The sequence below is a fragment of the Rosa chinensis genome, chromosome 5, assembly GCF_002994745.2.
Source record: "Rosa chinensis cultivar Old Blush chromosome 5, RchiOBHm-V2, whole genome shotgun sequence".
NCBI lineage: Eukaryota > Viridiplantae > Streptophyta > Magnoliopsida > Rosales > Rosaceae > Rosa > Rosa chinensis.
Window position 1 is genome coordinate 5,272,938 of NC_037092.1, and position 22,772 is coordinate 5,295,709.

A 22,772-nucleotide genomic window follows, 5' to 3' on the forward strand; every position below is an offset into this window, starting at 1 on the left:
GAACTTCACCACAAATGAACAAAGCTTGTCTCTCTATCTGAACGGGGTATTCATAAGCCTTAAACTAGTACGCTTGAAGAAAGAGTACGCTCACATGTACACTCACAATACTAGGAAGAGATTGAAGAAAGAGCAAACTTGAACTAGTACACTCACACAGTCACATGTAGGATGTAACATGCCACCAAATCTTTTCTTGTCCATTTTCATTTTCTACTTTCCAAGAAGTTGCTTCTGATCCTGGTTAAACTCATTGTTGATTGACCTGTAGTTACATTTTCTATAAAATCTGTATCTGTGATTGTGAAGCTTGCATGTGACCCCAGTTGGCTTGACATAGATATCTTCTTGTTTCTCTATTACTCTATGGATCAGTATGGAGTCTGGACCCTCCCAAAAAGCAAAACCAGTTTTTGCCTCAGGACCACTAGGGACTTCTCCATTTTGGATCACTAGGACCCTAGTTTACTGTGGACAAGATGAATATAGGAAAGGGAACAACTTGCATCTAGAGTTCTAGACCAGTGGACAAATGAGGGTTTTTTAGGAACTTGCATTATTGAGCCTCATGATATTTTTTGGATCTCTTCTTACTCTCTTCCCTTAATAAATTCAAAAATCGTTTGACTATTTGATTATCGTGATAATCATTCTAATTAGTGTAATCCTTTTGGGGTCCTTGGATGAGTAATAAAAAAAGATCACTAAAAAAGTAAAAATAGATGAATTGTTAGACCTTTCCCTTCAGGTTTTGAAACAACGTGTTTTTTGATGATCCCCTCGTCCTATTTTTGAATCACCCAACCCGTGAAAGAGTCTAATTGTGATTTCTATAAACCTACCATTTTGTACAGTAAACCAGCATAGCTGAATGAGCAGCAGGAGAGCTAAAATAAGAAGCTTAAAATTAAGATCGAAATGGAAATGTCGATGACTCTCGACAAAAGCTCTAATATTACTCATATAATGCACATCTCATCTCATCTATTTATATTCAAGAGGACGTTCATACCTATTTATACAGTATACAAAATGGCTGGAGGGAGAGGAAGAATGACCTATATACTACTACACTATATTCAGAAAACAATAAGGCACAAAAGCAAGCAACAGAAGAGGAAGAACGAAATTCTGTTTAGGGACTTTTCTGCCTGCATCTCGTGCCTTCTCAACCTTGGACTACTACTGCCCGTTAGGTGGTACGAATTTGGATACGCGTATAAGCTCTCAGAGTTTCCGAACACCCTTGCATAAACCATCTCCCCAAATAGACCAGCCATCGGATGGTTGATACCAGCTAACGTTGTGCCTCCGAGGCTAAGCAGTGGTGAGGAAGATTGTTCCTCATAACTGCTGTAGGGATGAGAGCTATATTGTTGGTTCTGATAAGGGTTACGATATGGAAGTTGCTGACCATTACGAGGTGAGTTAGATAGAAGAGCTTGTGCATCCCATGCTGATGGTCTGGGAGGTATTATTATTCCCCGGGAGGGTGCCTTTCCTTTGAGCTCAGCTTCTGAAGTTGTTTGGCCACGGCCATAAAGGGGGACCATGGTGGTGTGTGATATCTCGGTCTTGCAAACAGGGCACTGAGGGCACTCATCAGACGCAAGGGAGGCGCTCTGGACGTGAAGCCATTTGTAGATGCAAGGCCAGCAGTACAGATGGCCACAGAGGGTGACCACTGGCTCGTGTGCAAAGTCTAAGCAGATATTGCAGTCAAAGCCGCCTTTAGAATTTTCAGAATCGGCTGTTGCACCTAAGATGGACTTCCATTCATGTGCACAGTATTGCTGCATTTCCATCTTTCTGTTCTTCCAATTTGATTCTTCCACCTGATATAAGATATGAAACCAGTTAATACCGGATCCCTTAAGCTACCTGATCTTGTTAGCTTTTATTAAGATATCCTCTACCATCAACTATAAACCGTTCTTGATTCCAAAGTCCGAACATATACATATAACCATGACCCTCAAAATTCAGAACAAAACAGTTACTGAATTAGAGATCAAACTAACAATCTTTCCACAAGCAAAACACAGTTGCTTAACATAACTCTACAAAGCATTGTAAAGTACTCACTCACTCATATCAAACACACTAACAAAAAAGCAGTTTTTACAACTAGCACCCCCTCATGGAAACTTGTACCTAATTCCCCACCGATTCCGATTCCGATTCCTTTACTTCTTATTAGTCAATTTCGCCACAGTCATATACATCGGCATAACAGATATCATTGAAGAACAAAGGAAAACCAACTCAGGCTCCAGTGTTCCCCATCAGGCACAAAAGAAACAGCAACCTTTTTTTGGTTTTCTTCCTCCCATCCCAGTTCTAAAGCAGACCCAGATCTGAAATCCCCTTTCCAAGACACGCGGCTTAGTTGAGTAGTCCAATGCAAGCCTACACATCTTACCATCATCCACAAGTTGGGGGCATGCCCCTCCAGCATGAGCTCAAGTACAACCTAAACGAAACATTTCTCAAATCCGACTATCACCAAACACTAAAAATCACCCAAACCATACCTACATGACCCCGAAATAGCTACAACTTAACTTTCATCAAGCCAGGCATGCACTAACAAACCATTTCTCACAAAAAACACCATACAACCGAAACCAAAAACCCTTTTCCTTACAATTCTATTAGTAAACCATTCAATCATCTACACATTTCATCAGCCCCCGGAAAACAAAGACTCCCCAAATTCTTTCCTTCACCACAAAATTGCTTTCGATAAAGCCATATGAACCAGAAATCCAAACAGTGATAGAATCCAAGCTAGATCTGTAAGCATAAACACACATATATCTTCCACCATACCAAAAACCATAGAATCCCGGAATAAAAGCATGTGAAACTGAAAAGAACAAAAAGGAAACCGTGAAATTGATTAAGCATTAAGAGAGGTACCGGAAAGAGATTCGCAGAAGGGCCGGCGCTGTAAATTTGTTGAGAATCTTCGAGAACTCCCACCGGAGCTGCAATGGCGATCTTTACAGAGAGACGGAAGATGGAGGGCGAGGGGGAGAGGGAGAGGGAGAGGGAGGATAGGAGGGGAGGGGGTGAGCGTGGCCTTCGTATGGATTTTATAGACAAATCGAGTGTGACCTTTTACTGTAACACCGAAGTGGCAATTTCAACTGCGCGATACGCGCGTGGAGATTACTTCTTTTCTTCTTCTTCTTCTTCTGGCTTTTTTTTTTTTTGCTTAATCTTAAATATAGATTTTATTATTTTAGAAAAACAAAACTTGCAAATATAGATTATATGATCTTGTATTGTATGTACTCTCAGCCTCTGAGTTGAATCTCTGACTAATATCCTAATAAGATTGAATATCGTATATATTCACATTGTCTCACAAGCACGTATTTGCCGTGTCCAGTGTTGAACATCAAATTCACTTTCTTTGTTGAAAATTTAAATTTTAAAATTAATACTTTTAAGAATAATTATAATAAATAAAACTAAGGTCGAAAAATCTTTTTTTTTTTTTTTCTTGTTCACTTGTCGTCCCTCCCTTAGTAAAAACTGAAAGAATCTTAATATTCTCACTCAACCTGGCTAGTCCTGTGATTACAACATCCTTAAGAGTAAACCTTACCTTTCTTCTTCCTCTTCCTCATCAGTAAACCTTTTAGTGGGCTATTGCATCTATGGTAGAGCCGTAGAGGTGGCAAACGGGCCATTAAGCACGAGCACGGCACTACCCAAGCCCGTTAGTGACCAGGCATGACCCGAGCATGTTAGAATAACGGGTTGAGCTGGGCCTAAGAATATTGGCCCGGCCTGGCTCTAGCCCATAATGGGCCCGGCACGGCTCGAGCACGACATATTGTGGGCCGGCCCGTTACAAACACAAAATTTCATTTTGTTTTTAAAAATATTAAAAAACGACAATGATGAGATTTGAATATGAGACCTTTTTATTTAAAATCTCATGACAATTCCACCAATACTTTCTTTTATATTATCAAAATAATGAAACAAAACATTATATCCTTGTTTTGACATAAGTATTTGTTCTAAATATTAAATATATGTTTATTAATAAAGACTAATCTCATAATAATACAACTATAGAATGAAGGAAAGAATAATAGATACTAAATCTTCATTATATTAATAAAGATTAATCTCACAATAATATACTAAAAACAATATATTTTGAGTTTTTTTTTTCTTTCTTTCTTATAGTGGAATATAAAAAATTATTAGAAATCTAATCTTAAAAAGCTAAGATTAAGAAAAAAGTTGTAGAACTTAATTTATTTTAATTTTCTAAATAGTTAAATAAAATTAATTTTTATTTGTTTAAATTAAGATTTTAAAATCGTGCTTTATAGTGGGTAAGTACAAGCACGGCCCGTTATTGGCCGGCACGATATGGGCTCGGGCCATGGGCCAGGCCGGGCTTAATGTTTAAGTAAACGGGCCGGCACGAGCTCGGCACTATAATAAATGGGCCGGCCCAAGTACGGCACGAAGCATGACTAGGCACGCTTAAAATGGGCCGGGCCGGCCCGTTTGCCACCTCTAACCTATGGGTAGTGTCCTCTATCTCCATGCCTAAGCTATTATAGTTTTTTTTTTTTTGGAAAGATAAAAGACTGATGCGGCTGCTCTCAAGCCTTAATTAATGAAACTGTCGAATACAAAGGGGGAAACATTAAGTCTAAACCCTTGATTACAATAAGTATTTAGAGAATATCCCAAAATAATATCAGGAGTCTCAACAAAATATATATATATATATATATATATATATATTCTAATGATCATCAATTAGTAAAAAGCGTTCTATTGGCACGAAGATATAAACCAAAAAAAAACCATGAGAGCAGCGGCGCTCTCTCTTAACCCTAGCCCTCCTAGGCTGGGCAATCTATTTTCGGCCATTGATAGTCGGCCTCTAAGCCAGCCATGGATCTGGCCATCACACAATCTGGTAAACAACATATGGAGGGTGGTGCGAGTTCCGACTCACCACCAAGCTTTATCTGATCTTGAAATCTCTGCTCTCTCCTGCGAAGATTGGAACAAAATCGTTCTGGCACTCCTTGTCAATCTGATCATGTTCATAAATTCCTTGTGGTTTGATCTGTTCAGACCACAGACCTATGTGATGGTTGAAGGCGCGCCATTACACATTGGCGATGATGCTGTCGTGGGGAGGCTAATGAGTTCGGTGATGATGGCTGCTGGTGGTGAATTTTCATGGGCCCGAGTACATAACTGGATCTGGGTTTCCAGATCGGTGGGACGGGCGTGCCGCTTTTTGGCTCCTTTTCGAGCCCCTCTCTGGGTGGCGTTGATGGCGGAGAAGTCTGCGACTATAGTGGCGGAGGAAGCCTGCTGGAGGGTCTTTGGGCTCCTTGGGCCGCGAGTCACGACTGCAGCAATGAAATCCAGTTTTGGGCCGGTCTCATGGGTCCAGAATGAGTATTGGGTCTTTGGACCCATTTTTATTTAGTTTTGTTGTAACTAGCCTATTACTATGCGATTAGTTCATAGTTCTAGGCTCACTTTTAAATAAGTGAGCGGTAAGTTCGAATATAGTTGGTCTATCTTATGTACCACTGTGGCCCCTCCACGAATTCTTGTCTGGCCATTGTTATGTGTCAGCGGATAGGTATGTAATGGCTTTCTTGGCATGCGCTATTATTATCAATGGAATTCCATTATTTCAAAAAAAAAAAAAACCGTTCTATTGGCTACTCCATTTGCTTTAATATAGCGGTGACATACGGAAAGATAACTCGATTTCAACGAAGCATTTACATTCATTATTCTTTTTATTAATTCATATCCTAACCTAAATGTAATAAGATAATTAGAATTCTTTCGATCTATCATCTATGTATAAGTACCTTGTAATTTCCTAAAATAAAATAAAGTGAAACGATCTTTGTTTTTTGAGTGAACATAAAGTCATAGTGGTAATGTTAATATAAAATACTGTGACTGATATTTCTTTTAAAGTTAATTAAAAAAATTGACATGGAAAGTCAGCAATATTACTCTATTGCTTACCTACATTTCGCAACCTCTTTCGCACTGTCGGAGTGCGGCGGTGCCTTTAACTTCGTCCGCACTGGCTGAGAGCCTGTCAGGAAATCTTTCCAGGTTTTCTTGCTAGGCAAGCCTTTACCATGCAAACCCTTTGAGCCTTCTACTTTCAAATCATATTTCATGAGCACTTGAATTGTTGATAAGAAATTCAAGGTTCAGGAACGTCCTGATAACCTCTTCCTCTTCTCATTTGACAATGGTAGGCATTTGAAGAAGGCTTAACAAAGGTGTGGAACCAACCGTAAAATTCCATTTTGAACAGTGGTTGGTAGATGCTCAAAGCGTGGCCTGATAACTCAATATGGGGTTAAGTGTTTAGAGCAGGTTTCAACCCTTAGGCCTCGTTTGGTTCGTGGAATGGAAAGGTTGGGAAAAAAAAGTTGATCATTTTATGTGTTCGGCACACCCAAGGAAAAGAACAACTTTCCTGCATGAAGGAAAAATAGGGGGGAAATGGATCCTCCCACACCCCATGGGATTCTTTTTTCCTCATACTTTCCTTGCATTAATTGCACATTAATTACCTACTCTAAACATTATTTTAATAGTTGTTATTACCAAATTATCCAAGAAACTTTTGAATCTTGAATTGTTTATGTTTCGATAATAAGGATATTGTTGGAAAATTGATGTTACCTACTTTCCTATTCATGCACAAACCAAACATCGGAAAAGAAAGTAAAATAAATTTTACGATTACTTTCCCGGTGTTTCCAAACATTGGTAGGGAAACTAGCGGGAAATTTACTTTCCCGTGCTCATGGGAAAGACTAAAGAATCAATTTCTTTTCCAACAACCAAACGAGGCCTTATCTTTTTGAATTTGGGTCCCCGTCTTTTGGGAATGACATACCAACGTCGGCTGGCACTTCAAGTTTCACGTTCTATGCTCAAATGCAGAGGAGTTTGTCCTTTGCTCTGTTTGGCAGTGTCCTTTGCTCTGATTCTTTAGTCTTTCCCGTGCTCATGGGAAAGACAAAAGAATCAATTTCTTTTCCAACAACCAAATGAGGCCTTATCTTTTTGAATTTGGGTCCCCGTCTTTTGGGAATGACATACCAACGTCGGCTGGTACTTCAAGTTTCACGTTCTATGCTCAAATGCAGAGGAGTTTGTCCTTTGCTCTGTTTGGTAGTGTGCAGTATCCTATCCCTTCCAAGAAGCGCAATGTTGTCATCAAGATAGAGGAGGAAAAAGGTGATGATTCTGATAACACTAAAGAGGAATAGAGATGGTGGAGCAACCTCATCACCAAAGAATTCCTGTTTACCTACCTGAACTTTCACTCATTATTCATGTTAGTCCATGAACTTCTAATTTCATCAACAACATCCCTAAACTCCCAATTTTCATCAGTTGTGTCTAATTTCTTGAGCTCCATCCAATTTGGACGTTAAATCTGACATTCGGGGCCCACTATAAGGGCTAAAATGGTCATTTTAGGACCAAAAAAATCAGAACAAAAAAATATATCTTCTTCTTCCTTCAATCCCACTCCGACGTCTTCTATCTCTTCTCAAACATGATCTAACCTCGATTTCCATTTCACCTCCCTCCACTCCCTCACTAAAAAACTCCAAACCCAGACCGAGTCTCCACCGACCCAAATACCCGTGACGGAGACCCGGCCATTTATCCATCCTCTGGCCACGAATCGGCGGAGGACCGGTGCCGTTGGCTTTGTCTTGACGTCCCCGTCCTCCCTATGGTCTCTATTTCTTCTTATACGCTTTGGTGAGAGAGAATCAAAGCCCGAAATATTTCTTGGTTTGCCGATGGGTTTTCTTATACCGGTTAAATCATGGTGGCTTACCTGTGTTAGAAACTTTCTCTCATCCTCGTCAACTTATCCATGATGTTTGTTTGTCCAGATAACAAGTTTTGAGGGAGAATCGAAGAAGAGAACTTTTCTGAGTTTCCCGGCGATTTTCCATGTTTTCCGATGACGTTAGGCTTCGAACCTGGTATCAAACTTCATCGCCTTGTCGAGCTCTACAAGATGGTATAATCAATTTACAATTTTGGTTAAGATTCAAGGAATTGCAATTTTGGGATATTCTGTTCTTTCAAGTTTCACTGTTCATGGCGATTCTCTAACTTTACTTGGTTAATTTCCAATGACTTATGGATCATGGAACACGATTTTGGCTCTTAGATACTAGATTTGCAGAAAGTCTTTTGTTGGGTTTGTTTGAGCACTGTGCTTTGGTGAAATGTGGTGATTTTAAAGTTCTGTTGCCAATTTCCGAGCAATTGTCTCTAATGTTGTTTAAATCGAGAAGTTGTGTTAACAACAAGAATTGGGTGGAATTCCAAAATTTGGCCATCGAGAATTTGTGTTGTGAAACTATGGTTTGTTTGAATTGAGTCTACATGAGGCAGCAGACGAGGGAGTGAGACTCCAAATTGAAAAGGTTGTGCAATTGTATATGCAAATAAGGTTGTGCGGCTTGGACATGGTTGGTGAAACAGAGAAAATTGAAGGATTTTTTTTTTCTGTTTTTTTTCTCACTTAGGTTTGACAAGGGATAGTATAGGAATTTAGCAATTCCATTTCCTGCCACATCATCACTTAATGTTCATATTGGATGAAGCTTTGAAAATTGCATACAGTTGATGAAAATTAGGAGTTCATGGGTAATCTTGATGAAATTGGAAGTTCAGGGACTAACATGAAGAATGAGTGAAAATTTAGGTAGGTAAATAAGAATCAATCCAAATTACATTCTCTGCTGGGAGGACAAATTCTAGTTATGGAAGCAGCTGCTCTGGGCTTTGTGGAAGTTTCAGGTCTTGTTGCTGAGGAAACTAAGGCTCAGCCAAAGAAGAATGTCAGACGACCTCTTGGAAGCCAGAATAAGAAACCTCGAGTTGTGTAGAAATATGGGGTTGGTCCCCTGAGCTTAACCTATCCTGTGGAAAGTGATTATGCTTCCCCTACCTCTAAGGCCTCGTTTGGTTCGCGGAAAGTAAGCATCAGGAAAGGAAAGTTGTTCCTTTCCTGTGTTTGGGATGCAAAAGGAAAGGAAATACTTTCCTGAAGCAAAGGAAAATATGGGGGAAATGGTTCATTCCATACTCCAAAGGAATCACTTTCCCCCCTTCTTTCCTTACATTTATTACTCACAACACATTATTTTATTCTATTAATTACATACTTTTTAACAACTTTCCAGATAACTTTCCTTACATTACCAAACATCGGAATGGAAAGTTTTTCGGAAATTTCATTTCCCTTCCTATAGGAAAGACAAAGGAACTACTTTCCTTTCTGCGAACCAAACGAGGCCTAAGGGTAAAGAGAAAATTTAGTGTGTTTTAGTTTTGGTTGTTGTAGTCTACATGTTAAGTTCAACTATCTTTTTTTTTTTAATTTACTTGTACACTCACTTTAATAAACTAGCATAGTAGACTTTATGATCGGTATTTATCATATCTTTGTTTGCTTGATCTAGAGACATGATCCAAGTTGTAAATTTGATATATTACATCGTTTCTGGCCTCTATTAATGATAGTATCTTTTCATCTAAAAGCAAAACAAACAAAATTTGTACAGTTGTCATTTAACTCTTCTGGAAATTTTGCCCAAAGTCGAGAGTCAAACTCTATCAGGCAATGATAGATAATACTTCAAAGTTCAAATCATGTTTTCAATCACAAAAATTTGACACACCAGTTGTCATTTGGTGGAAACTATTCTATGCACCGACGGTGCAAATGACCCAACACTTATAAGACGATCTCAACCCTTGATATTTATAATTAATATTTTTATTAATAACCTAAGAATGTATTTAATATAATCTAACCATCCATTTATGTCGGTGCAAGTGCACGTCGGTGTACTGAATCCTCCCCAGCCATTTGGTGCTTGTAATAAGTAAAAATATATTTATATTAAAAGGGGATATTCGCACCACCACCGAAAACCGTTAGATATAATGTGAAGGGCCGATCCCTTGCCTTTCTCTTTCTTCTAGAAGATTTAAGATCGAGAGTCAAACTCTAGTATTAAGCAATGATAATGATTTACTAGATAATACTTTAAATCATGTTTTCCATTACATAATTTTACATCACGAAATTTAACACATCAATTGTCAATCGACCCTCCTAATACGTAAGAAGGTATCTATCATACATTAAAATAAGAAGATATTTATTATGCATTTAAAAGTGAGTTATGTTCTCACCATCAACGATAACCCGTTAGATTTAATATGAAGGGCCGGTCCCTTTCTTTTTCTTCTAGAGGATTTACGGTCGAGGGTCCCTTTGACAGGATCGATACGGGGAGCCACTAATCGATTCAGTCCAAACTTATAATGACAAATGAGAAAACTCATAATGACAAATGAGAAATCAACGTCATTGATGATCTATATTATTTAACGACACCGTTTTAATTCCCCTCCTCCAGACGGCATTCCATTGCAAGTAAAATATTACTGTCGCTAGCTAGAAACTTAGAAATTAATAAAAAAAAATATCTATCCAAACAGAACTTAATAATACGAATAGTAAACTTAATTATTATTTGGAACAAGTACTTTCCGCTCTTTATGTTACCCTGCTGGACCTGTCGCCAATTAGTCTTCTAGAAGTATGTCACTGTCATTTAGAATAGGAACAGAGAAAATGGAGAAAACAAAAGGACAGCTGATTAAAGCTTGAAAACAGTAATACAAATCTTGAAAATGACAATATCGCTAACTTTCTCATCAACTTTTCGGTAAAAATTAAGTTTGGTTTGCTCACAAGTCGGAGAGGTTTGAAAAATAATACACTTATGGGAGTTTTGGCATGGGGTATAAGATACTCTTGCCTAGGGCACCCGCACGGGACACGTGATGGGGAGGACCAATCACTGTCCAGTAAGGGGGGTATTTTGAGTATTTGCACTTTAGGAAGCAGGGGTAGTTTCAGAAAAGATAGAAAATTTGCTTTCTTCTATTTGGGTGGTCCTAAGGCCACATGGTGGGAAAACCCCCACCTTTTCTGGGGTACAATATGCTATTCGTATGTAAAACCTCAATGCAAGATGCTCTCACTAGTTCCGATGTTTACTAGCTTGCTGATATAAGATTCACTTCATACATGAGATTGTAAAAATGTAACAGATTTTTAAGAATTTAGATTATTTTATTTGTTCGCCATATACGCCTAAACTCTATCGATCATGTTATCAATTATCATTCTCTCCTTGTACACTCCAATCTTCAAGCTTCCAGGTGCTTGCATTTGTAAATTTGAAGTTTAATCAAAATGAGTTCTTCTTTAACTAGTAATGACTAATGAGAAAAGTGTTTGATGCATGAAAGGTCTTTAGAGCATCTTTAGCAGACTCTCTATTGTGACTCCTTAGCTATTTTGGAGAGTATGTTTAACTTTTTATCTATTTTTGCTACACCAGATTCCTAAGTGGCTCTCTATTATAACTTTCAGCTATCTCGCTCCTAAATATAGAGAGCGGGATGAGACTCTCTATAATTTAAAACATTCATTTTAAGCTATTTTATGTAATTTATAAATACATTTAAACTATTTAATATTCATTTAAAAATAATATAAATTAAAAACTGATTAAAATAGAGAGCATTGATGTAGACGTAATTCTAAAGTAGCTAGCTAAAATGACTTTTTAACTATTTTAGCTAAAATTTGACTAAAAAATAGCTAGCATTGCTAAAGATGCTCTTACCGTCTTTTCAAAAGCTAACCTTAGCTTTATAAAGGTCTATTCGATGCATGCATTCAACGTTTGTTTGTTTTGGTAAGTAAAGAATACGGCAAGCAATCTTCTTACTCGGCGGGTCTATTTCGCGAACTTGCTTGTCAAATTTAAAGCGGAGAGTGCGTCTAGTCTCTTCTCGAAGAAAAAAAAAGTGTCAACTTCTTGATAAGGCCATAAGGGTATCGCTCGATCACCTTCCTAAAGTGACGAATTCATTACTTTATCCAGCAAATTCTATGTTTGGTTAAATCGGAGACCTAGACGGCTAATCACATTGGTGGAAATTGACTACCCTAAGCCAAAAAAATTTCCCAAGGCCATGAGAAATTGAGAATAGGCAGTGGGCTCTGAACTTTAATTTGTCGGTGGAGATCGATTAAGATGGATCGATCGAGGTCGACCGTAAGCATGCATGAGATGAAAGCTCATTTCTCGGGAAGATAAGAGAAATTAAGCTAAGCTAGCAACCTTAAAATTCTGTGGTGCACAGTGATCTGAAAGTTCATCGATCCCATCGATCCGTGTCCAAACAGAGAAGTACGACTCTGGTCTATGGAGTTGGTTTGAAAATTGAATGCCATGCATAGTATTGTTGGTGGTGTTTCATTCTCACAATTATATAATACAGACGATTCTAATGGCTCACCTGCTCGTGATTTTTGGTTCATAGGTCTTCGTCTTCGTTGTAATAAAGGGCATCCAATGCTTCTGCCAGTTAAGCCCACAGTGGGAGGATTTCTCGCAGGGAATTTATTTCTTCAGAAATCTGAAACCATCTGCCATGATAAGACTAGACTCTACCTTAAAAAATTTCATCAACTTCAGAGAATTATATAGGTATACACATGTATATGGATCCCTTTCCTTCTCTCGTGGGATCTATAGTAGTGTTTGTTTCATTCATGAGAAGGTGAAGCATTAAGCATTACTTTGCTAATTGGATAGTCGAGATTCGAGACTGATAGTTTTCTAGTAAAGTTTGAAACCCTAGAGAGGATACTAGTAATATATGTACGTACGTACATGTATATTTCGTTATCGCTCCTTTTCTGATCTCCATATCTACAAGTAAACAAAGCTTACACATGCAATGATGCAAACATGAACGTACATGCACAAAGCTTATGCTTACAACAAAATTTACAATATAATTATAGTTGTTTTTAACTTTGTTTGACAACAAAGCCTCTTCCTAGAGGACCTAGACTAATACCAAGGGCAAAAGATATATAATGCAATAATAGTATGTACAGGTAAAAGACTTCTCTAAATAATCAACTATTGATATGATACATCCTATGAGAATGTCTGTCTAATTAGAAATGAGCGAATTGTATAATGGACTCAGATATAAACAAATAGAAGACCATAACTTTGTGTAATTCACATTGCATATAAGATTTTGCTTTTGTTGATGTTTGTAGGTTACAACTCACAAAATATTGGAATTGGTAATCTAGAAAAGTCTAGGTTTTCCAATTTTGAGGTTTAAACGAAGTTTAATTACACCTACTACATGTCTTATAGTAAAAAGTTTGCCGGGACCAGGTAATCCAAATGTTCATTTTCTAGTAAAAAAAAAAGATAACAATATCTTCTATTATCAAATTTATGGGTCAATTGTTAATTTCTTATCCCACAAGTAACTACTAAGATGATGGATCCAAATTTGGTAAAATCCATCAAGTAAAAAAACAAAAACAAAATGCATTTCTTAGTAGTTATATATGGATTTCTTACTTAGGTATGACACTGCAATAGTTGATAGTTACAATGGCTTAAATTATAGTAGTCATTTATAAAATCACTTCTTAAGGTTCTAGAATGAAAATGAGTTTGGTCAACAATATATTACTATAAAACATTAGCAACTACGTGGTGTAGCTGTTTCAATTCATCTAAGATACCCAATTATTGCAATAAACTGACACAATAATTCATTAATTTTTGTACCAAAAAAGAAACCCATTAATTATTTTCATTATATGGCTAAGAAATTGAAAAAAGGAAAAAAAAAAGCATAATTCGAATTTTCATATGAGTCCCCAAGATCAACAAGGGTCCCCTGTATTTCAATAAACTGACACAATAATTCATTAATTTTTGTAACTAAAAAAAAAACAAAACCGTTACTTCTTTTCCATATATGGCTAAGGAATTGAAAAAGAAAAAGAAAAGGCATAATTTCATTTGAAAATTGAGTCCCCAAGATCGAGAAGGACCGGCGGCTTGTTCTAAGAATGGTCCTACACGTTAGACTTGGTAATTAGGCCCACTAGGCCCATCTTAGTTGTCCTCATTAAGAAATTAAGGTCAATTATAAGTGCGTGTACAAAACGACACGGATTGTCAATTATAGAAAATAAAAAAACAGGAGAAACAATTAAATCGTGAGATTTGGTTGGACAAGAAAAAGGTTCCAGAGCGAAAGGACTTTGGAGTAGAGGAGTCTTAGACTCTTAGACCACTGGACTAGTCTCTGAGCTTCAACTCCACATTCCTGCTTTGATTTTAATTCGCTAGTTTTTCTTCACTGAAATTTCGCGAGGTTGAGAATTTGGAAACGTATACCTTTCTAATTTTTCTTTCTCATTTGTAGAAAATGAAAGTTGACTACGAGTCTACGATGTTTACTTTTGAGTTTTGAATTCGTCTATTCACTTGGGCTAGCATAAGGTCACATCCATGCACTAACAAGTTGCAATTGGACCGACGCAGCCCGTCTTTATCTCTCTCGCCGGAGCTTCTGTCCATTGCAGCCTTGGTCTCCGAATACACTGCTCGGCAACCGATGTTGTACCGCATGCGATGTGTTTTCTACGTGAAGGATGCAGAGTGTGATAAACTAATTAACACGATAACTTTTGTGAGTTTTGTCTAAATGAGTAATATCTTTCAGCCTTCGAATAGACGAATATAACACAGTAAGTATAATGATAATATATTATAGCTTTGTTACGTACAATATATAACAATTTTTTTTTTTATATTTTAGAGAATAGAATGCCTCGTATATACACGTTTAAAAACTCAAATCCCATCTTTAAAATAATGTAAAATAATTTTACCAAATGTGAGTGTTAAAATGAATATTGAATCCAACTAATAGCTAATTTATGAAATCCACACTTTCTAAACATCATAACACAATGTGTTCTTTCTATTTGGAGGAGCCTAAATTTGTTGAAAACAATTGTAATTCAAAGTTTCAACTCATTTTAATTTCATCTTGGCTTGGTCCTGAATTTTCATAGTTTTAGGTGAATTACTTATAGAATATTCTGTCTGTCGCCCTAAAAATATATACACACACTTGAATGCTTGTGCTAGTATAAAAAAAAGATTAGATTTTTTTCTCGTCCAATTAGTACTAGAAATTGATGCTCTATAAATTAAACCACCTTTCGAGGATTATTTAGCCAAAGAAAAACCAAAGTTCTTTGGAAATCTAAGAGTACCAGTTGAGAAATCTAAAGGTTGGTGCCCACAGTACCTCTGCTCCCTTATATGTGCATCATCTATCGGAATAATGGGAATTAAGTATGGGTTCACAGAATCACAGATATTTTCCAGAGTAGAGAGATGGGTGTATTTGGGTCCAGACGCTTTGCCCGCTGGTTCTATTCTAATGAGAGTATTGTCAACCGATTAGGGTTTTATCAGGAATTAGATGGGCATAATATTGAGAGTGCAATCTCAGCAGAAACAAATTATTGTTTGGGATTGGGAATCTAAAACTAGAAAATTCTCTTATGATTCTGGCGACTTCAGATTAAATGTTACCAAGATGATGCCTCTCAGTGATGACAAGAGAATAGCAGCTGGTTCTTGGGATGGTGAAGTGAGGCTAGCTAGGTGAAATCTTGGAGGATGGTCGAGTTCATACAAACAACTTGGTAGTTACGAGTATGGGGTTCGCAGTCTCGCTGTCGAGCCTGGAACCCTCATATATAGTCTTTATAGCTGTACGTGGTGCATGAGAACGGCTTCGTTAGACAGTTTGATCTGCGAAGTAGTTCTTCTAGAGAACTAGTGCATACTGTGCATTGCTCCCGGCTGTCATAGGGAAAACAAAATCCGCGGCAAATGGCGTTGAGTGATATAGTAATCGACCCAAGGAATCCATATTATTTTTGCATAGGAGGTACCGATGCATATGCACGTACGTGTCTATGACATCCGAAAAAATCAGCTCCAGGGAGATGAGCCAGTGGACATATTTTGCCCAGACCACCTGGTTGAGACGAGCAGGAGTTGGTTCTCTGGGTTGGCTTACTCCCAAGTCAGGTGAACTAGCTGTGAAATACTATAATGATCTCATTTATCTGTTCAACAAGAATATGGAAGACAATGGCAAGCCACAAGTGTTTCTTGGACATAGAAATAGAGACACGATAACAGGAGTGAGCTTCCTTGGCCCAAATGATGATTATGTCATGAGTGGGAGTATGTGTGGCCATGTATTTATTTGGAAGAAGAAGGAAGCTAAAGTAATTCTTGTTATCAAGGATACATCAGTTCAAATTGGGCCTCATACAAATTTGCCTATTATTAATTGCAACTTGTCGTGGGAATGAACGACATGTAAATGTAAATCTCTGGGCTCCTTCCACAAATGATGATCATTCCCTCAACGTAGAACAACTTATGGACTCCTAATAGGAAACTAAATGAAAGAGCCCCCGACCGTTGTTTTTGCCCAGAATAAGAATTTAAGATATGGAGATTCAGGCGCAGCGGCGAATGGGGAGATATTTCCCTAGAGCAGGACTGTAACAGTTGTTTCTTCCTAGCTAAGTAGATCATTCATTCGAGATACTAAGAAGATGATCCAAAGGAATGTAACAGTTGTTTCTTCCTTGCTCATTGTCATTGGGATTCGTCTGGATATAGTAATTCGTAAGGAAATGCCAAGGACTGTAACATTATATTTGTTTGCTGTAATATTATGTCCCTCTCCTTTTACCCCAGACAATTATTTGTTTTGGTCAATAAGCTCCAGATAGCCACCCAGTTGCGTCACCATGGCGTAGAAGCATAAGGGTCAACAACATTCCAAGGACGACGGGAAAGGGAAGGAAGTTATGTCAGTCTCAGCGAGAAAACTTGTATCTATGTTGTGGGATATCAATGAAGTCCTTAATTTGAAAAGCAAAGTTTCTAAAATCAGAGAGGAGGTGGGTATTGCTCAAATGCCACCAAAATTGTCAGTACCCTTTTTTTATCTTACTATTATTCTGATAATTTTGATAACATTTATGTTCGTGTTTTCATATTGGATAGTAATAGTAACACAAAAGTCATATTTCATGTGATGAATGAGTGTTAAATTTTGTGTATACGAACTGTATTTAGTTTCTCTAAGTTCTTCAAAAGAACTTTGTTCGTGTTGATTATTGAAGATTTAATTAATTGTTACTTGCTATAATGGACAGATGGAGATATGTCCGAGGATTTATATATATTCTCATATCTGCAACCAACTAGATTGAGGTGTTGGGCATTCAAAGATCTGAGTTCGATCATTTCAGACGAACAAAGGAGTTTTTGCTCAATATTGGTTTTGTTGGGTGTTTGAGTTTTGCTGGATTTAATTAACAAGGGTATTATTGGATATTTGCTAGGTGTAGTTAGAGAGATTTTATAATTTTGCTGGTTTAAAAATATTTGCTGGGTGTACTTAGATATTTGCTGACTACATTTAGAAAGACCCTAAATATATTCCAAGCTTCAAGTATGACATATTAAATACGATGATAACATCCTGTAACTTCACTGCAAACATACGATAACAAAAATCACTAAAAATTCAAATCTCTTCATGAAAATAACGCAAAGTAGTTTTACCAAATGCCAGTGTTTCGACAATAATTATTTAACAACTTGATTATCCAACTTGTCAATAAAAATTGGTCCTATGCCCCATCTCATAAGCTCTAATTTAAAGTCAATATAAATTTTTGTTAATACTTTCTAAACACCAAATCCAATATAATTTTTTCAATTGGAAGAACCTAAATATATTCGAAAAAAAAATATATAACAAAGTCAGAAAAATTAATATTATTCAAAGTTCGAAGCCGTTCAAATTTCAATTTTTTTTATAGGCGCTAAAATTACAAAATTTTGATTAATTGCACAATATTCTAAAAGTCACGGCCACGTCTATAAATACTAGCTTCACTATTCAACCCTCATTTCAAAATTTTGATTAACAGAGCCAAATTTTGAGCGGGCGCTTCTCTCGCTCAAAGACCTTCTTCAACCTCCAAACCAAACGCTAGAGACCTCCAAACCCTAGCAACTATGTCCACCGCCAAAGCCACCACCAGGAAGAGGCGCGCGGCCGAGTCCGAGCTTGCCAAATCGGCCAACCTCGATCTCGATCTCGACCTCTCCAGGTTCGTTTTCCTCGAATTCCTTCGTTTCTTTTGGCTTTCGCTCATGGATTTGGCTGTGGATGTCGTTTGATTTGAGAATCCGGTGGAATTTTTTTTGCAGTGATATCAAAGGAATCATGTCGGCTCTGCAACAGATCCGAGAGAAGGCGCACAAGGACGGACTCAAGAAGAACGAAGAGACCATTTCCAGGTCAGGATTCGAAACGTTTCTCTCTTGATTTGACTACATTAGCTCAGAAATTCGAAACTCTAGCTTTTTTGAGTAATTCCTTTACTGATATGCGTATCAATTCGAATTTGTGTTCGTTTATCCCCCAATTTTCAAGTTCCGTTTCCAAATCCCTTGCTTTTTTGTTTCCGTGCGTTTAAATTCTGATAGAATTGATGATGTTGAGTTCGTAATGTTAGGTCAAACCTGCTTAACAATGCCTTGGTCTTATATCAAAAGGTTCAAATATCGATGAGGTTTTGCTTGCAGTTTCGGTTCATGTAGGATTTAAATCGAGATAACTAAATTGAATCAGGCATAGGTTTTATTGATTTTGCATTGGAGTTTCCGAATACTGTTTCGTAGTTACTATTTCTGTGTTTGTGTCACAGTGTGGCTTCTGAAGTCAGGTTTGTGATTGATGAACTGAAGTCGAAAGTTGAGAAGGACAGGTAAATGAAAAGTCCTAGAGCTCACTTTGTGCGGCTGTTTGCTTTAGCTGGTGAAATGTGTGTACTAACTAGGCGCTTTTGCATTACTCCTCACTGTCAGGCAAAGTTTCGCGAAATCACTTTCAAAGAGCTCAAAAGAGGTTTGTGGAGAATCTGTGATGGACTGTTTTTCTGATTGTTTAGTTTGATTGAATTTTGCTTTAGTGAGTTATTTGAGTGTACACGCAGTGTGAGAATTGCTTGAAGACTGAAACTACCAAGTTCCAAGCAGTTTACGAGAAATTCTGCAAGGATCAAGCGAACCATCTACAATCCCTGAAAGGTATTTCCTAGCTTGTAGTTTAGTATTCAGTATGGATTTCTGTGCAGGTAGATTGTGGCTGCAATTTGTGACAATTACAATTGGATAGGTGATCCGGCTACCAGTAATTGTGATATTCAATTAGATAGTGACTTGTAGTTTATGTATTCATATAGTTATGTCAGTGAGTGACAAATTAAGACTACCAAATCTGCAATGAAGGTCTTGCAATGATCAATTATGATAGACTTGATTCCATTAAGCATTGTTATTCTATTTCCTCATAAGGATTTGTTTCTGTTGAGTCATATTGCATCGATGGCATCAAGCAAATCAGCGTCTTGTTCTTGCTAGCTAATTGAATAAGGATATGGTTGATTTGAGTTAAGAGCATGTTTCCTGTTCATGTCATTTGACAGGTATCATTTCAAACTTTGAAGAAGAGAAGGAAAGGCTATTCACTCGATATGAGCAACTCAGTAAGCAACACAACTTCCCTTGTTGTTTATACTGTATAGGGAAGTATATTTACTCTAATGTTGTGAGGGGCTGATACTAGGAAAGAGAGAGAGAACTATGATATCAGAGCATGAAAAAGCTTGCACCGATAAAATTTCCAAGTTAGAAGAGTCTCTGAAAAAGAAGAAGCAGGTACTGTTTCTCTCAGATATACAGATCTATCTGTGTGTGATTTGCATAAACATGTCTTGAATACACATCTTCTGTTTTCCAACTCAGGACAACAAAACTTTCAGCGTTTTGAGGAAAACTCTTGGTTCATTTCTGGACGATGATGCTTCAGATGAAGAAGGCGTCCGACTTGATGATTGAATTTGCTTGATAATGCAAATAGATAGTACTACAGGCATCCTATTAGAGCTACTTGGTACTCAAAACAACAGTGGAGTAGTTTAGTTTCGGGCTTACCTAATTTCCGCCAAAAGATTCTTAATCTCTTGAACAATTTCTATATGGCTTGGTATATATATATAGTGCTGCTATAGGTAAGAAATTCTCTTTCTCAAGTTCATTATGGTCACTATGGCAGTGAACCAAAGTACTTGCTGCTGACAGTTCCTAGTAGTTATGATCTAATTGCTTTGACTTTCAAGAGTGCATATCTCTTCGTAATAGCAATTACTTAAAACCTAATTTCATAGATGGAAATCACCTTTGTTTCTGTATGTGACCTGTAAGTAACTTTTCAACTGATCAGTTAACATATGTCAAATCCATCCATCGAAAATATTTCAGAATTATTCAACAAACTAGTTTCAGATAGAGTACCACATTCTTTAAGAGATAAGAAAAAAGGATTACACTAATCAAAATCAAAGTTTCCGAAATAAGAGTGATACATTGTTTGATCGACTTTCCCTATATACAATTTGCACATATGTGCCTCATATAAGCTGCTTAGTGAACAGAATTGGATGGAGGAGTTGGTTGTCCTTGTTGAGCAGACCATGGAGGGCGCATGTTGTGATCCTACAGAGGAACATTTCACATCAGTCATAAATATGAACAATGCAGTTGGATTCTGATCCATTTGCAATAACAATATCCTCACCAAGCAAAAGATAGAAATTCAAATACCGTCTTCTTTTTTTATCAAGGAAACCAGCCAGTACAAACTATAAACAGATCTTTATGGAACTAAAAGTTGAACCTATACTAGTAGGTTAAATAGCTTTTAGTTTTACATATGAACATATAAAAGGTGTGTCCATATAATACTGAGTTTACCCGCCAGAGTTGTCCTGAATTTGAACCTATTGGAACTGATACTTACAAATGCATTAATAACAATCAGTATGTTATGACATTGCATCTATCTCTTTGAAAGTAAATGGTTCACTTACCCTAACTTCTGTCACAAAACTGCACGAGGAACACCTAACGGATAGAGCTCCATATGGGTACATCAGCAGCGTTGTACAACTGCCGCATTTGACTTGGCCAACCTGATGGGCTGATAAAAAGAGATGAAGTCAAAAACTAGACCGTATTGCCTTAAATGACAGTAATCACCATACAGCATACTTTGAAGAGCCTAAAATGGAGCTTTACTAAACAGACAATAGGTTCTGAAACTGTGATAATTGAAACCAACATGATACACCAGACAAGCAGAAGAATTCAAAACCCATGCATGAGAACTGTATATCATGGAATGTCAATTTAGACCTCAATCAGCTTAACCCCATGACTAACATTACACTAAGCACTTCAGCATTGCACACCAGAAACGAAACTCGGAAATGACAGAGCACATTTTACAAAATGCATTGACGGTAACCCATTACCACTACATATATTGCAAAACAGGCACTCCCAGGGATTGCTCAACTCAACACATCAGATCAACTTCTGGCAATTCGTACGGGCTAGAATGCAAAATGAATGAACAGTAAACAAATTCACAATACAGTGAGAAGAACCATTACATTGTGAGCTAAGGAAATGAAAGAATGAGACTGAGAACAATAACCGATAACCAAGTGAAAGAGGAAGAGAGACAAACCTTCTAGCACAAAGTTGACAGTCTGACAGCATGAGCATTGAACATGCTTGGCTCCTGGTGGGTATGTAAGCAGGTGGCGGCAAGATCCACACACCATTTGAGCTATTTCTACATCAGAAATCCACAATTACAATGTTCACCATGTGAGCTTTCACAATTTACTAAACCCGAGAGCATTAAGGCTCTATAGAACATTCCACTATAGTACTTTCAATCAGGTAGCCATAGAGCATGATAGTTTGAATCCAATTCTTTATGCTGATAGCAATGTATTACAACCAAATGGACTCTCACATGCTTCATTACCAATAGTAGTAACTCTCACATTCTCAAAAAAAAATAGTAACTCTCACACTATATTTCCATAAAAAAATATATAAAAAAAAAATCCCCAATCTATAGATTCTTTGTTGCTAACATATATTGAAGAGAAGTACACAGAACTTTTCAAGTTTCATATATGAGAAAACCCAGATGAGATGAAACCCAGCATTCGGAACAAGAAGACAGTGTTAACAAGATTGCATAATCGGAGATAATAAGTTGGCCGAGAACTGACCGGAAAGTGGTGGCGGTGGTGGTTGTGAAACGATGGGTTGGGCCTCCGGCGGTGGCGCTTCGTCTGCTTGCTGCACTTTGGTCTCCATCGTCTCTTTCTCTATGGAGTTGCAGACAACAATTTAACATGTTTACAACAACGACGCGCCGTTTCAAGATCTTGGGCCTGCGGGGACACGGGCTATTTCTACTAGAAATATTGGGCCTCAGTGAACACAGGTCTTGACTATTTGGGCCACTTTGGCACGACAAGGGTCCAGTTTTCAACTGTTGGGCTCTGCTCTATAAATACGTTGTGCGCTCAGAATTGGGGTTTTGGGTTTCGGCTACTTCTTAGACCGGCTGTGAATGTATTCTTGATTTTGGTCAATGTAGACGAATAGGATAAGGGATTGGTTCTGCTTGTAAATGTTTGACGATATATGAAAAGTTTCTTTGTTCTTACCAAGTGATACCAACTTGTTTGAAACATTAAAAAATGCCAAAAAACTTATTACTTTTTTTTTTTC

The 22,772-nt window shown here is 37.5% G+C and overlaps 3 protein-coding genes across 4 annotated transcripts; 1 reads left to right on the top strand and 2 right to left on the bottom strand.

Moving 5' to 3' along the window:
- Positions 1-916: 916 nt before the first annotated feature.
- LOC112166458 (E3 ubiquitin-protein ligase RMA1H1) lies at positions 917-3,078 on the bottom strand. Its single transcript, XM_024303305.2, has 2 exons — positions 2,923-3,078; positions 917-1,835 (listed from the first exon to the last, which is right to left on the bottom strand). The coding sequence occupies exon 2, from the start codon at positions 1,803-1,805 to the stop codon at positions 1,080-1,082; it is 726 nt and encodes a 241-aa protein (XP_024159073.1). The 5' UTR covers positions 1,806-1,835; positions 2,923-3,078; the 3' UTR covers positions 917-1,079.
- A 14,960-nt stretch (positions 3,079-18,038) lies between these two features.
- Positions 18,039-20,278, top strand: LOC112202465. Its single transcript, XM_024343480.2, has 8 exons — positions 18,039-18,220; positions 18,321-18,410; positions 18,821-18,880; positions 18,981-19,020; positions 19,109-19,202; positions 19,601-19,660; positions 19,741-19,832; positions 19,920-20,278. Exons 1-8 carry the CDS (start codon positions 18,126-18,128, stop codon positions 20,010-20,012), a joined length of 624 nt encoding a protein of 207 aa, XP_024199248.1. The 5' UTR covers positions 18,039-18,125; the 3' UTR covers positions 20,013-20,278.
- Positions 20,279-20,416: 138 nt separating this feature from the next.
- Positions 20,417-22,418, bottom strand: LOC112202466 (protein LOL2). 2 transcript variants are annotated; one of them, XM_024343481.2, is made up of 4 exons: positions 22,265-22,418; positions 21,706-21,813; positions 21,044-21,153; positions 20,417-20,669 (listed from the first exon to the last, which is right to left on the bottom strand). In XM_024343481.2, exons 1-4 carry the CDS (start codon positions 22,350-22,352, stop codon positions 20,598-20,600), a joined length of 378 nt encoding a protein of 125 aa, XP_024199249.1. In that variant the 5' UTR covers positions 22,353-22,418; the 3' UTR covers positions 20,417-20,597. The 2 variants fall into 2 exon arrangements, with proteins under 2 accessions (XP_024199249.1, XP_024199250.1); XM_024343482.2 differs by having other exon boundaries at positions 21,706-21,807; positions 22,265-22,416.
- Positions 22,419-22,772: the final 354 nt, after the last annotated feature.